This window comes from Carcharodon carcharias, chromosome 13, assembly GCF_017639515.1.
Source record: "Carcharodon carcharias isolate sCarCar2 chromosome 13, sCarCar2.pri, whole genome shotgun sequence".
Taxonomy (NCBI): Eukaryota; Metazoa; Chordata; class Chondrichthyes; order Lamniformes; family Lamnidae; genus Carcharodon; species Carcharodon carcharias.
Genome location: NC_054479.1, coordinates 86,321,193 through 86,335,991, shown reverse-complemented (window position 1 = coordinate 86,335,991; position 14,799 = coordinate 86,321,193). Strand labels below are relative to the sequence as shown.

The window sequence follows — 14,799 nt, the reverse complement described above, 5'->3', positions numbered from 1 at the left end:
ACATTACTTGCCACTTGTCAGCCTAAGCCTGGATATTGTCCAGATCTTGCTTCATTTGGACATGGACTGCTTCAGTATCTGAGGAGTAGTAAATGGTGCCATACAATGTGCAGTGAACATCTCACTTCTTATCTTATGATGGAAGGATGGTCATTGATGAAGCAGCTGAAGATGGTTGGGCCTCGTACACTACCCTGAGGAACTCCTGCAGTGACGCCCTAGAATGGAGATGATTGACCTCCAACAGCCACTATATCTTCCTCTGTGCTAGATAGGACTCCAAACAGTTGAGAGTTTCCCCACCCCCTACCCCCGATTCCCATTAACTCCAGTTTTGCTAAGGCACCCTGATGCCACACTTGGTCAAATTCTGCCTTGATGTCAAAGGCAGTCACTCTCACCTCAGCTCTGGAGATCAGTTCTTTTGTCCATGCTTGAACCAAGGCTGTAATGAGATCAGGAGTTCAGTGACCCTGGCGGGAACCCAAACTGAGCGTCACTGAGCAGGTTATTGCTAAGCAATTGCTGCTTCATAGCACTGTGATAACCCCTTCCATCACTTTACTGATGATGGAGAGGTAATTGGCCAAGTTGGATTTGTCCTATGTGTGTACAGGACAAACCTGGGCAATTTTCCACATTGCAGGATAACGATGATAAAACAAAATTTGCCACCATTTGTCTTAGTCCCAGCCTGCAGAGTGTCTCTCAAGTAACGTCATGACCCTTTCTTCTCCCAAAGCAGCCACCTTATGGGACTGGTTTTGCCAATCATTGCTGAGCTATGAGTAGCCCTATTATGGAACACTTCATTCTATGCATGTGAGAAGTCTGCATTCCCAGCTTATAACACTGCTTACTGACTCCAGGGAAGTGCTCAATTGCTAACCTGCTCCCTTTGATTTTTTAAAAATTCATTCATGGGATGTGAGCTTCGCTGGCTGGGCCAGCATTTATTATCCATCCCTGGTTGCCCTTGAGAAGGTGGTGGTGAGCCGCCTTCTTGAACTACTGCAGTCCATGTGGTGTAGGTACACTCACAGTGCTGTTAGGAAGGGAGTTCCAGGATTTTGACCCAGCGACAGTGAAGGAGTGGTGACATATTTCCAAATCAGGATGGTGAGTGACTTGGACAGGAACTTCTGGGTTGATGGTGTTCCCACATATCTGCTGCCATGGTCCTTTTAGATGGTAGTGGTCACGGGATTAGAAGGTGCTGTCGAAGGAGCCTTGGTGAATTCCTGCAGTTTATCTTGTAGATGGTACACACTGCTGCTACTGTGCATTGGTGGTGGAATGAGTGAATGCTTGTGGATGTGGTGCCAATCAAGTGGGCTACTTTGTCCTGGACGGTGTCAAGCTTCTTGAGTGTTGTGGGAGCTGCATTCATCCAGGCAAGTGGGGTGTATTCCATCACACTCCTGACTTGTGCCTTGCAGATGGTGGACGGCTTTGGGGAGTCAGGAGGTGGGTTTTTTGTTGCACTATTCCTAGCCTCTGGCCTGCTCTTGTAGCCACAACATTTATATGGCTAGTGCAGTTCAGTTTCTGGTCAATGGTAACCCCCAGGATGTGGATAGTGGGAGGTTCAGTCATGGTAAATACCATTGAACATAAAGGGGCGATGGTTGGATTCTCACTCGTTGAAGATGGTCATTGCCTGACACTTGTGTGGTGCAAATATTAATTGCCACTTGTCAGCCCAAGCCTGGATATTGCCTGAGTCTTGCTACATTGGACATGTACTGCTTCAGTATCTGAGGACTCACGAATGGTGCTGAACATTGTGCAATCATCAGTGAACATTCCCACTTCTGACCTTATGATGGAAGGAAGGTCATTGATGAAGCAGCTGAAGATGGTTGGGCCAAGGACACTACTCTGAGGTAGTTGGAATGTTAAAGCAAGGAAGGACATCTTACCAAGAACCTTTTCAGCAGCGATAAAATAGAGGTTTTGTAAACAAAAAAAGGTGCCTGTTAAAGGTTCCTTTCCTTCATTTAACTATGATAAAACAAAAGTGACCCCTCCCAGCCTTTCCTCCTCCCTAGGCAAAGCATCATTTATTGACAACAATGACCTCTTCATTTTAACAGTACTGTACTCACCGCTCAGAATCTTGCCAAGATTTCTCAGGCTCATAATCTTTCACCACTTTTTCTGATTTATCTTCTTTATCTTCTCTCTTCCTCCGACTCTTCTTACGCTCCTCCTCTTCAGGAGGCTTGCTCCGACAAGCCAGCAGACATTCCAGCACACGTTGGTGCTTCTCAGAGTTGTTTAAGTGGGCCCTGACTAAGGTTTCCAACTCATTCCACATTATTCGGTACTGTTCATCTCTACAAGAAAGAATTAGAAGCATACGGACTAAAAAAACAAAAAAAAGCCAATTCCTGGCACGGTACCGTAGCAGTGTGACCCATCATTAGTGCATTTTCACTTAATGGCAGAATATATGTAACCCAGCACAGATCGTACATGCACCACTTTTTACCAGCTCTCTCTCCATAAGTGCTGCTGAATGTATAATCCATACCAAAAAATATAGCACCACTTCTAACACAGTACATACTTGTATAATACATCAGGGATCATATAATAACAGCACAAATCTCAACCAGAATGACTGAAGGTGATGGGGTGCCTTCCCCGTCAATTGTGCACAGAAACTGCACTATTGATTGATTTCACGCTGATTATTCGTATTATCTAATTACCTGCCACTCACTGAATTTTGCTGAAGAAATAATTCTGTTTTTATCAGGAGACTGCTTTAATGCGCAGAAACACTGCTGTAAAATAGACAGTTTGCTTCAAGTCCCGCCTACCTCCAACTCACTGGTCTATAGTGATGTCAGTACTAACTCATATCTCAAACAGATAATAAAAGCATACATCTAGTGTTTTTCTTTAAACCACTTTAACATGAAGGACTACAAACAATAAATCTGAAGATAATTGTAGAGATTCAAAGCACATTAAAGAAGCACAAAAGCTTAAAACGATAGGGGCACTGAGCTCAGGTATGGATGGGTCCACTGAGATAGACAAGTTCAGGGCTTCCAAAGATAACTGAGCCAGTAAAAACAGTTAACCAAGCTGGACTGAATCACAGACGTCACATAAAAGAGGCAGCAGGCAAAAGCCAAAGGAAAATCCTACCATAAAAAACAGAAACAACCAAGTAAAATAAAGACAATGTAAATGGAAGTGCCTGGGACAAGATGTACAAATGTTGGCATGGGGGAAACAGAGAGGTTCTGAGGATAGGCAGCATGCATATTCAGGTGTCAGAGCTGTGTGAAAGAAAATATCGACACCAACTTGTATTGATTTAATGCCTTTAAAAGAATATGACATCCCAAGGCACTTCACAGGAACATTTTAAAACAAAATATAACTCAGAACCACGTAAGGCAGAATTAGGGCAGATGACCTAAAGCTTCGTCAAAGGGGTAGGTTTTAAGAAGTGCCTTAAAGGAAGAAAGGAAGGTAGAGAGGAGCAGAGGTTTAGGGAGGGAATTCCAGAGCTGTGTGTCCAGGCAGTTGAATGCAAGTTTCTTCTGAGCAAAACAGAAAACAGGTGCCAAATTCAGGACTGAACACATGTATACATCAAAACCCCAACTGATTGTAATATTTCTGTATTTAATAATTAAATGGGTTCTTAAGGAAACATTTTACCTTTTGGATCCTTTGCCTCTGGTGCCAACAGTTGAAATGGGTAAGTGATCATTTTTTCGCTCCATATCTACTAGGTTGTAGATAGTTTTTTGACAGTTTAGGACATCGTCATCGGTTAGGCTCTCCTTCACAATTAGACTAGCTAAAGGAACAACCTGGGCATCAAATAAGAGAGGGTGAGTGAGTGAACAGAACAACTAGGCACCTGGCAGCTTTGGACATACCAGGGGATAAATGCTGCAAGTATAATTTCCTTTAGCAACTCTCCACAACTTCTCAACTTACTTTAGCTTGGAATCTATTGTGGATCATGCTGTCTTGCAAAGAAGGGGGCCATTTAACAGGATGGAAAAGTACTGAAAGGGTCAGAAATCCAAAAGAAGTCCACTTAGGATCCATACTGTCTTTAGTAAATTTAAATCGCTGATTTCTCTGTGGTCATGTTTAAGGTACCAGTAAACATGCAGTGTAACACTGGAACTTACAGGCTACTGGTGCTAGTGAAATGAATGCTACCAGCTGTACCTAAATTAAGGGCATCTAGTTCAAGCCCTTCTCTAGGATTTTAGCACAAAATCTAAGCTAACTTTCTCTTGTAGGACTGCATTATCGAAGGTACTGATCTCAACCGAGCCTTTATTTAGCCTCTTCCGGTGGATCGAACTGGTGTTAGAATTCAATTGTATTATTTGAAGAGGAGGGAGCTCTCACAGCGTATTGGCCAACATTCATCCGAACACATCAGCTGTTCAATTATCTCATCACTATTGTTTGAGAAATATGATTATGTAAATGCAAGCCTATTTTTCTTGAACAGTAATACATCTTGTGCCAAACATAAATAAACGTTCTACCTTTTTTTTCTCCCAGAGGGATTAAGAGACAACTGCCACATCATTTTTAGGTTATAGGTGCTCCTATAACAATATCCTTCATTTTAAAATAAAATTGCACCAGTTCTAAATAGAACTTTATAGTCATGAATAATAACCCAGGTCCTAACAGAATCTACCCCACAAGTTTACTGGCAGGAAAACAAAGCTGCTCAAAGCACAAAGTTGCAGAATACAGCAATTCCTCACTTAATGTCCCAGCTATATTCTCTGAAATTGCAATTTTAAGAGAAGGAACTTTAAGCGAATCACAGGTTCTATTAGGAGTCATTGTTCCTCGCCCAGAAAAACCAACGTACAAGTTGAAATATTGTCTCATACATGTACAGTACTATGCATTCCCAGCTGAAGTAACTTACAAAATACAAGAAATTATTCAATATAAAATAATTAGTTTATAAATCTAAATTCATGCCAGATGGTTTTTCTGTCATCTAAAATAACCTTAATACCACTTGTAAGGACTTTCACAGAGAACATTTGTTCTTCCAGTTTACAGAGTACTGTGTTTTTAATTTATCATGTGAAGCAATGGTAGACGATATGCATGTCAATGAACTTTTACAGGGATGCAAATGTCTCATTTTCCCCATTCCCTACTTAAGCAAGAAAGTAGTAGTTACCCCAAGCCAAGTCTCTCAAAAACAATGGATAGTACTTCTTGAAATAAAATGGAATTCTTTCAAAATAATCTGCTGTTGAAGCAAATCTTACCTTAGTTAAAATGCCTATGCTCTCTTCATAAAACAAATTTTATGCAGAATGCTCTCTTCTGTGGAATAAGGAGGGAGTTTTCTTTTCCTCTCGCCTACTCCTGCCTTGGCTCTCTCAAAATTTCATTCCTACCATTTGTGGAGCACTTAGAAGTCAGGTGATCAACATTGCCCATGCCCAAACAACGTTATAATGAACTTTAAACTTTAAAGGGGCATGCGCTCCTTTACTACCTCAGCAACATTAACATGAAACAATATTTCTCAAATTAATATAGAGTGGGGTATTTCTGTATATAGCAAGGAAATGCTATCAGCTTAGTCAACGTTTGAAAACTTTAGTTTCTAACAGGGTGAAGCTAGCTTTATGACACACTATTCGTACTATCTCTGAAGAAAAACAAGAGATTCGTTTTCTTTCTGAAATTATGGGCTGTATTTACTTAAAAGATCACATGCTGAAATTGTTAATATTAGACAACAACCAGACAAGTTAAATAGCACTGTCTGCTTTGAAAGCTGTACAGTGACAAGGTGGACATTAATCCCATCACTTGAGGATTAACTCCATCTACATGCTCAACTTGTGAAAGTTACATGTGAATCAACAATGAAATTTTCTTACAGCCTGCATATTGAAGATCGTAGTTTGAGATATAATCATCGGCCAATAGCGTGTGTGTCTCTCAAGCTGGGACTTCGCCCTCTCCAATGGTAGTTCCATACTTCCATCCATCATATATCCCCTTTCCACTACTGGTGTTAATCGGTTCTCTCTCATAAACTCACCAAAGTCCTAACAAAAAGAAGGAACAACACTGTGATCCCAGAACACTGGATGTGATACAGGCCCAAACTATTTTTGGTGGTACACCTTCTTGAACTGATAAAGTCTCGTTTTAAGACAGGTAATCATCGTATCCCTACCTTGACGCAACAGAGGAGGGTAGGCAGATAATATCAACATTTTACCAAGATTGGCAATTGCTTATGCTTATATTGTTCAAAACAATATTATTAGAAGCCTAGCAAGAGCATTTAATTTGCCAATTGGAGACGTGAAACAGTAATAATAAACTGATCTGTCTGGATTTTCCTTGTCCAACTTATACTACACATTATTAATTTCTTAGGCAAAGGAGTATCTTGCTCAAAATCCAAAATCTAACAAAGAATAAGTTGTTAACAGAAAGGTGTAACAGAGCCATACAAGCCAGGAGTCCCAGGTCCAATTCGATGCTGTGTGTCAAGTCAGCTGAGTAGCAGAGGGGCTTAACAACTGGCCATACAGCTATGAAGGTAAAGGGGAAATAATCAGTCAGGGTTCCTTTTCCTGATCGCTACCTGGTAACTCCCACTGAAAACATCTAGGGATCAGGCAAAGAGAGGAATGAGTGGGAACTGAATCAAATAGCCTACCGACACATAATATCTGAGTTCACACAAGAAGAATGGCTGCTGGCCAAGGCAACAGGAAGTGCCCATGTGGCTTTACCTCAACCAGAGTCTACACTTCAGTACAGCTGTGACCATTTCTCCCTTTGGAAGTTAGCAAAAGTGCTTTAGCTTACTTTTATATTGACAATGCAGAATATACTTTAGGGAACATGGTGATATAGTGATAATGTCACTGGACTAGTAATCCTAAAGTTAGATTCTGAGGATATGAGTTCAAATCTCACCACGAAAGCTGGTGGAATTTAAATTCAGTAATGGTGACCATTAAACTATCATTGAATGTCATAAAAACCCATTTGATTTACTAATGTCCTTTAGGGAAGGAAATCTGTCATTCTTACCTGGTCTGGCCAACATGTGACTCCAGATCACAGCAATGTGGTTTACTCTTAAATGCCCTCTGAAAGTGCCAAGCAAGCCACTCAGATCAAAGGTAATTAGGGATGGGCAACAAACGCTGGCCTTGCCTGTGATGCCCACATCCCATGAAAGAATAAAGAAATAAAACTCAGGGCCAATTTGATCTCCTTTTGATTACCCAAGAGGATCAGAGAGGCATTTTCTAGTTCAACCACACAATTAAGTAGCTTGATGCATAAGGCATCGCCAACTGTTTGGGAGAGGCAGGACTTTTCATGTGTGTCATTTTGGCAGGTTTGTATGGTTCTATCTAAAGCTGTCAAATAAAAACATGGTTGACATTTTCCTGGTTTGAAAGGAGCCTCAGGTAAATCTCAGGTTATCATTGTGCAGTCACATGCCAAGAAAATCAAATGAAGTGATTCTGCATCCATTTTCCTATTAGCTAATGCAACTACAGCACAAAATAATCCTCAATGTGCTATTAGAGAAATCATTACAGGAATCAATTCTCTGACACCAAATCAATCAATCAATTCTGAACTAGAATTTGTTTACAAGATACAGGTAGTCAGCTTCAAAGTAAAAAAAAGTTTTTTTTTAAGTAATACTAAAGGCTATTTTTGTGAAAGAATGGGTATAAGTTTGTTCAAGCATTGATTTTCTAATTATACATTGTTAATTCAGCTTTTAAGCAGGCAGTCCTCACTGTCACTAACATTTGACATCAGGACATGAAAACAAGTCAATTATAAATATATATATTTTTGCAAAGTGACTAACCGTAATCCTGTAATCAGTAACCCTTCCTCCACACCCTTCACTAATCGATGGGGGGTCCTCCAGAATGGAGCGAACACTGCTTAAAACATGCAGGAAAATCTCACCACCGTGGCTGCAAAGCATGTGACTAATCACTTTGGAACCTGACTTACGAGGCTGTTCCAACAAAACTGATCGACCTGATGTACACAAAAGGACATAAACATCATTTTTTTTTTCAATAGAACATTTGTTTCCTACATTGCTACATCACAACAGTGACTCCATTTCAAAAGTACTTCACCGGCTGTTTCACACTTTGGAACACGCTGAGCTTTTGAAAGGTGCAACAGAAATGCAGGTGTTTCTCTTTAGAAAGAATGTCAGTAGACAAAGTTGAAGTTAGTTCACAAAGCACACTATGTACTGAAGAGATTGCAGATGCAGTTGATGTTGCAATAAAATTGTGTCATACATTGCATAAGCGATGCTATATGTGCAATACAGGAGGAGATCCTGGCTCTGCAGTTTCAGATAAGAACTAACAGGAGTTTGACTTATCTAGTGATTAAAGTTATTCACACAGATAAGAATGGACTCGAATCCAAGTGCTGGCCTCAACTCCAACTGAGCTACCATAAAAACAAAATAAGAACGTGTTGGAAAAAAACCACACTTTTGTTACTGGCGGAAACAGGGTCAGTGGGATTTACTTATAAATTTGCAAGAATTTTGCCAGGCTTGAAAATTGCAGCTATGAGAAGAGATCGGATAGGCTAGAGTTGTTTTCCTTAGAACAGAGGAGGCGAAGGAGTGACCTAATTGAAGTGTACAAAACTATCAGGGGCCTAATTAGGGTAGCAAGAAAGACTTGTTTCCCCTTGCTGAGGGGTCAGTTATTAGGGGGCATAGATTTAAGGTAATTGGTAGAAGGATTAGAAGGAATGATGGAAAACGTTTTCATCCAGAGGGTGGTGGGTGTCTGGAATTGATTGCCTGAGCTGGTGGTGAGGCCAAAAAGTTCAGCTCATTTAAAATTCACCTGGATCTGCATCTGAAGTGCTGTAACTTGCAAGGCCAGGTGCTGGAAAGTGGGATTAAAATGAGCAGCTAGTTTCTTTTTTCTCTTTCTGGGCGGCGCAGACATGATGAGCTGAATGGCCTCTTTCTGCACCATAACCTTTCTGTAGTTCTATGGTTCTAAATTGTGGAAAAAACAGGATCACTTGTATCTAAGGATTTTAATGCTTGTCTTATTGCAATGTAAATATATTTGTTCAGAAGAATGCGTAATTCACTATTATTTCCTCTTCATCAACGTATAGATGCAAACAATAAGTCTGCCACGGATGGAGGGAAGAATTTTAAAAAAACATGACATCACAATCAACACAGAGGGAGGAATGGCAGGATGCAAGGAATAAAAGCAAAGTATTCAATTAGCTATGTGCGCTGATCCTAATTACACAAAAGATTAAAGGCCTAAGCAACTTTAAAAAATACACAAGGGACAATGTTAAATAAATAAAGGCATAATAAGTCAAATATAATAACTGAATAATTGAAGTCATAGCTCAATTAGAATTATAGATGCTGCAGTTGGCATCAGAGATTTAAAAATATAGAATAGATTATCAGGCAACATTAAATTGAATGTTAAAACATTTTATAAGCATATAAAAGTAAAAGTAGTTTGCTAGGGAAAAGTTTGGGCTTATTAAGTACCTGAGGGAAATCTTTTGTGTGGAGGCAGAGGACATGGTTGAACTATTAAGTAAGTACTTTGCATCTGCCTTTCCAAATTAAGCAGATGATGTGAACTTTACACTGAAAGAGCAGAGGCAAATTATGGATGGGTTAGTAGTAAGACAGAGAAGGCCTATTACAAAGATTAGCATTACTGAAAGTTGGTAAGTTATCTAGTCCTGAAGGAATGCACCTAACTTACTGAAAGAAGCAAAGGCAGAAATAGCAAAATGGATGGCCACAATCTTCCAACTATTGGATACAGAAATGGTGACAGAGGATTGGGGGATTGCTAATGTTATACTATTATTCAAGAAAGGGGATGGGATCAACCAGAAAACTGTTGGCCAATCAGCTTAAAAACATCACTAGGTTTTGGGGATTTGCATTCATTAATTTTTTATTCTTCTATGGGGTGTGGGTGCCACTGACAAGACCAGCATTTGATGTTTATCTTTATTTGCTCTTGAACAGATGGTTTGTCAGGTCACTTCAGAGGCCAGTTAAGAATCAACTACATTGCTGTGGGTCTGGAGTTACATGTAGACCAGGCCAGGTAAGGAAAGCAGGTTTCCTTCCCTAAAGGGCATTAGTGAACCAGATGGGTTTTTACAACAATAAATAAATAAAAGAGAAGGTTAATCAAGGTAGAGCAGATGATGTATATATGGGCCGTTGAAAGGCATTGGACAAAATGCCACACAGGAGGCTTGTTAGGACGGAATTATGGGGGAAGTAGCGATGTAGATATGGAATTGGGTCAGTGACAGGAAGCAGAGAGGTGTTTTACAGAATAGGAAATGGTCTGAATGGTTCCCCAGCCCCCAGGGTCAGGTTTGGGTCCAATGCTTTTTAAAATTTTTATAAACAACCTAGACTCGGGTGTCAGGAATGGTAATATAAAGTTTGCAGGGGATATTAAACTTGGCTGTGTAGTATATAGTGATGAGGATTGCTATAGGTTTCAGGATGATGAATTGGGGAGAAGCACGGCAGAAAGAGCTCCATGTGGAGAAGTGTGAAGTGATGCACTTTAGGAGAGCTAATATAGAAAGACAGTACATTACAAATGGTATGATTGTAAAAAGTTTAGCCGAGCAGAGTGGTGTCCGTGCACTCAAATCCTTAAAGATGGCAGGGCAAGTTGATAAGATGGTTAAAAAGCATATGGGTTACTTGGGTTTATAAATAGAGGCACAGAATATTAAAGTAAAGAGATAATTATAGATCACTGGCTAGGCCTCAACTGGGATATTGTGGACAATTCTGGCCACCGCAGTGCCTTAGAAAAGGGTACAGTGAAGGTTTACCAGAGATGAGAAACTTCAGTTATGAGGAGAGGTGGAAATGTTAGGATTGTTCTCCTTGGAACATTGAAGGTTAAGTGGTTAAGTCACAGGGAAAATGTTAGAAGCTATTATTAAAGACGTTATAGCAGGGCCACTGGATAAATTCAAGGTAATCAGGCAGAGTCAACAGGGTTCTTTGAAGAAGTAACATGTGTTGTGGATAATGGGAAACCAGTGGATGCACTGTACTTAGATTTTCAGAAGGGATTTGATAAGGTGCCACATCAAAGGTTATTACGGAAAATAAAAGCTTTTGGTGTAGGGGTTAACATGTTGCCATGGATAGAGCATTGGCTAGCTAACAGGAAACAGAGTAGGCATCAATGGGTCATTTTCTGGTTGGCAGGATGTGATGAGTAGTGTACCACAGGGATCAGTGCTGGGGCCTCAACAATTCTTTACAATTTATATAAATGATTTGGAAGAAGAGACCAATGGTATGGTTGCTAAATTTGCAGATGCCAGAAGGACAAAGTGGAAAGTAAGTTGTGAAGAGGACATACGGAGGCTTCAAAAGGATATATTGTAGATAGTTTAGGTGTGTGGGCAAAGATCTGGCAAATGGAATATTCTGTGGGACATTGAGGTTGCCTGTTTTGGCAGGATGAATAAAAATGTATATTATCTGAATGGTGAGACCTTACAGAGCCCTGAGATGCAGAGGGATCTGGGTGTCCTCGTGCATTGAAACATCGAAAACAGGAGTAGGTCATTCAGCCCTTCTAGTCTGCCCTGCCATTCAAGATGATCATTGTTGATCCTCTATCTCAACAATGTACTCCCGCGCTCTCCCCATACCCCTTGACACCTTTAGAGTCCAGAAACCTATTTCCTTCTTAAATATATTCAGTGACTCAGCCTCCATAGCCTTCTGTGGTAGAGAATTTCATAGGTTCACCACCCTCTGATTGAAGAAGTTTCTCCTCATCTCAGTCCTAAATGGTCTACCCCGTATCCTGAGACTGTGACCCCTTGTTCCAGACCCTCCAGTCAGAGGAAATGGCATCTCTGCATTCAGTCTGTCCATTCCTGTCAGAATTTTATATGTTTCAATGAGATCTCCTCTCATTCTTCTAAACGTCAATGAATACAAGCCTAGTGGGCCCAACCTCTCCTCACACATCAATCCTGCAATCCCAGGAATCAGTTCGGTGAACCTTCGCTGCACTCACTCCATGACATGTAATATCCTTTCTTAGCTAAGCAGACCAGAACTGCACATATTTCATGTGTGATCTCACTAAGGCCTTGTACAGCTGCAGTAAGGCATCCTTTCTCCTGTACTTAAGTCCTCTTGCAATGAGGGCCAACATACCATTTGCCTTCTTAACTGCTTGCTGCACCTGCATGCTTGTTTTCAGTGATTTGGTGCACAAGGACAGCCAGGTCCCTTTGTACCATTTAAATAGGCACCTTTGGACCCAATCTATCACCATTTAAATAATACTCTGCCATTCTGTTATTCATACCAAAGTGGATAACTTCACAGTTATCCATGTTATACTGCATCTGCCATGTATTTTCCCACTCACTCAATCTGTCTAAATCAACTTGAAGCTTCTTAACACTTTCCTCATTGCTCACATTCCTGCCAAGTTTCATGTCGTCAGCAAACTTGGACATGTTAAATTTGGTTCCCTCACCCAAATCATTCATATATAGTGTGAATAGCTGGGGCCCAAGCGCTGATCCCTGCAGTACCCCACTAGTCACCATTTGCCACTTCAAAAAAAGACCCATTTATACCTTCTGTTTCCTGTCGGCCTGCCAATTTTCAATTCACGCCAATATATTATCCCCAATCCAATGTGCTTTAATTTTGCACACTAATCTCTTATGTAGGACTATCAAAAGCTTTCTGAAAATCCAAATACACCACATCCACTGGTTCTCCCTTATCTATTCTGCTAGTCATGTCCTCAAAAAAACACCAGTAGGCTTATCAAATATGATTTCCCTTTCATTAATCCATGTTGACTTTGTCTAATCCCGTTAATCTTTTCATGGATGGGTTATCACATCCTTTATAATAGACTCTAGTATTTTCTCTTCTCCTGATGTTAGGCTAACCAGTTTGTATGTCAGGGCAAGGCATGTCTCAATGCAGCTGGAAAGGAACATGGAAAAGATGGGGAAGAACCATCTGGTCATGATAACAGCAACATCATAAGGAAGAAGGCAAAGGTCCTGCTAAGGGATCATTAGGAATGAGACAGGATCGCAATGTGCTGGGTCGTCATCTCCAGATTACCAGCTGAGCCACGTGCCAATTGGAAAAGGGACAAACAGATCAAGAAAGTAATTGAGCTGCTGGAAGACTAGTGCAGGGCTTCCCAAACTGAGGGAGTCACAGGATGAGATTTTGGAGGCGCAAGCTCCGAAGCAGCAATGGCTGCTGTGGAGCTCGGACTGATTTCTGCTCTGAGGCCCAATTGCTGGTGCATAAAAGCCTGTAAAAAGGTAGGTGTTTGTTATTTTTGCAGAAAGACTATTTCTTCCATAATCAGGATCATCTTGCATCAATAATCAGGATCATAATGCATTAATAATTAGGATGCTATTACATTAATCAGAATTCAAATACATTAATAATCCATGCACTTTTTGATTAATCAATGACCTGTTGCATCAATAATATGGATCCTGTTACATTAGTCTGAGTCCTATGACATTAATAACCAGTCCTATGACATTAATAATACACTGAGGTTCCTATTACATTCATAAGTGCCCTATTACTTTATAATTCAGGATATTATTACATGCCTTTTCCCCCCACGCTCAAGTCCTGTTCTCCGTCCCACCCCAGGGCAAGGGCTAACATCCCTCATCCTTGCTCAACAGCTGAAGCTTCCCCCATACAACCACCCACTCAACAACTTGTACTCCCTTGCCCCTTCCAAATTTTTACTCTGACATCACACAAAGCCTGAGGGATTAAAATGGGGTCACACCGGGAAAAAGTTTGGGAAGCTAGTGTGAAGAGCGGTTCTTTTTCCTTTTCGCAGGGTATTGGTGCTGGTTTTGGAACAGGAAGGAGATATAATGTGGGAATGAGCTGCACTTGAACCAGGCTGGATTCAAAAGGTCCTCGTAGAATAACAAGTCTGTAAGAAGAACTTTAAACCAGTATGGGGGAGGGGACTGAATAGAAGTGCTACTAACCGGAATTTTTCTTATATTTATTTGGTAGTACAGAACTTGAGTATTGCTGAAAAAAAGAGAAATGCTGTCAAAGTGTTTCGTCTTACATTCATCAGGACAGACTCGCAAGAACACCAATTGTAAAGGAAACAACAATTTGTATTGCATGAGAAGAGAACACTGATTGGTTGGCAAGTAGACTCTGATTGGTAGAGGCATTGCCATGAACAATGGGGCCTTAGCTGGTGAAATTAAGTGTAAAGATTGTGCTTTAACACCAAGAAAGAGGGAGGGTGGTAATGGCAGCATCTGTGAAGAGAAATAGAATTATTGTTTCAGGTCTGAAATGTTAACTCTGTTTCTCTTGACTAAGTTCTGATGTAAGGTCACAGGCCTGAAACTAACTGTTTCTCTCCACAGATGCTGCCACAACCTGCTGAGTATTTCCAGCATTTTCTGTTTATTTATTAAGCATCCGCATTATTCTGCTTTTCAAAGAGGGAGGGAGCTTTGGAGAAAATCAGGCAAGGGCTTAGGAAGTGCAGTACATGCTCAATTAAAAAGCCTTTTAAACTGAGAAAGCACTAAGTCAAAGTTCAAGTGTTAAAGAAGTCCAATCAGATATAGGCAAATGTTTTATGCATATCAGCTATATGTATGCGTGAGAACAAAGGGACAAAGTTGGCACAG

The 14,799-nt window shown here is 40.6% G+C and overlaps 1 protein-coding gene across 3 annotated transcripts in view; it reads right to left on the bottom strand.

Moving 5' to 3' along the window:
• The window catches only part of ints13 (integrator complex subunit 13), a 77,980-nt gene that overhangs the window by 5,736 nt on the left and 57,445 nt on the right, over positions 1 to 14,799 (bottom strand). For all 3 annotated transcript variants that reach the window (XR_005944914.1, XM_041203376.1, XM_041203375.1), the window contains 4 exons: positions 7,892 to 8,070; positions 5,916 to 6,086; positions 3,685 to 3,839; positions 2,109 to 2,339 (listed from right to left, as the gene is read on the bottom strand). Coding sequence is in view for 2 of the 3 variants with exons in the window: in XM_041203376.1 (XP_041059310.1) it covers positions 2,109 to 2,339; positions 3,685 to 3,839; positions 5,916 to 6,086; positions 7,892 to 8,070 (736 nt within the window). In the remaining variant the exon portion in view is untranslated. The remainder of the gene's footprint in view (positions 1 to 2,108; positions 2,340 to 3,684; positions 3,840 to 5,915; positions 6,087 to 7,891; positions 8,071 to 14,799) is intronic.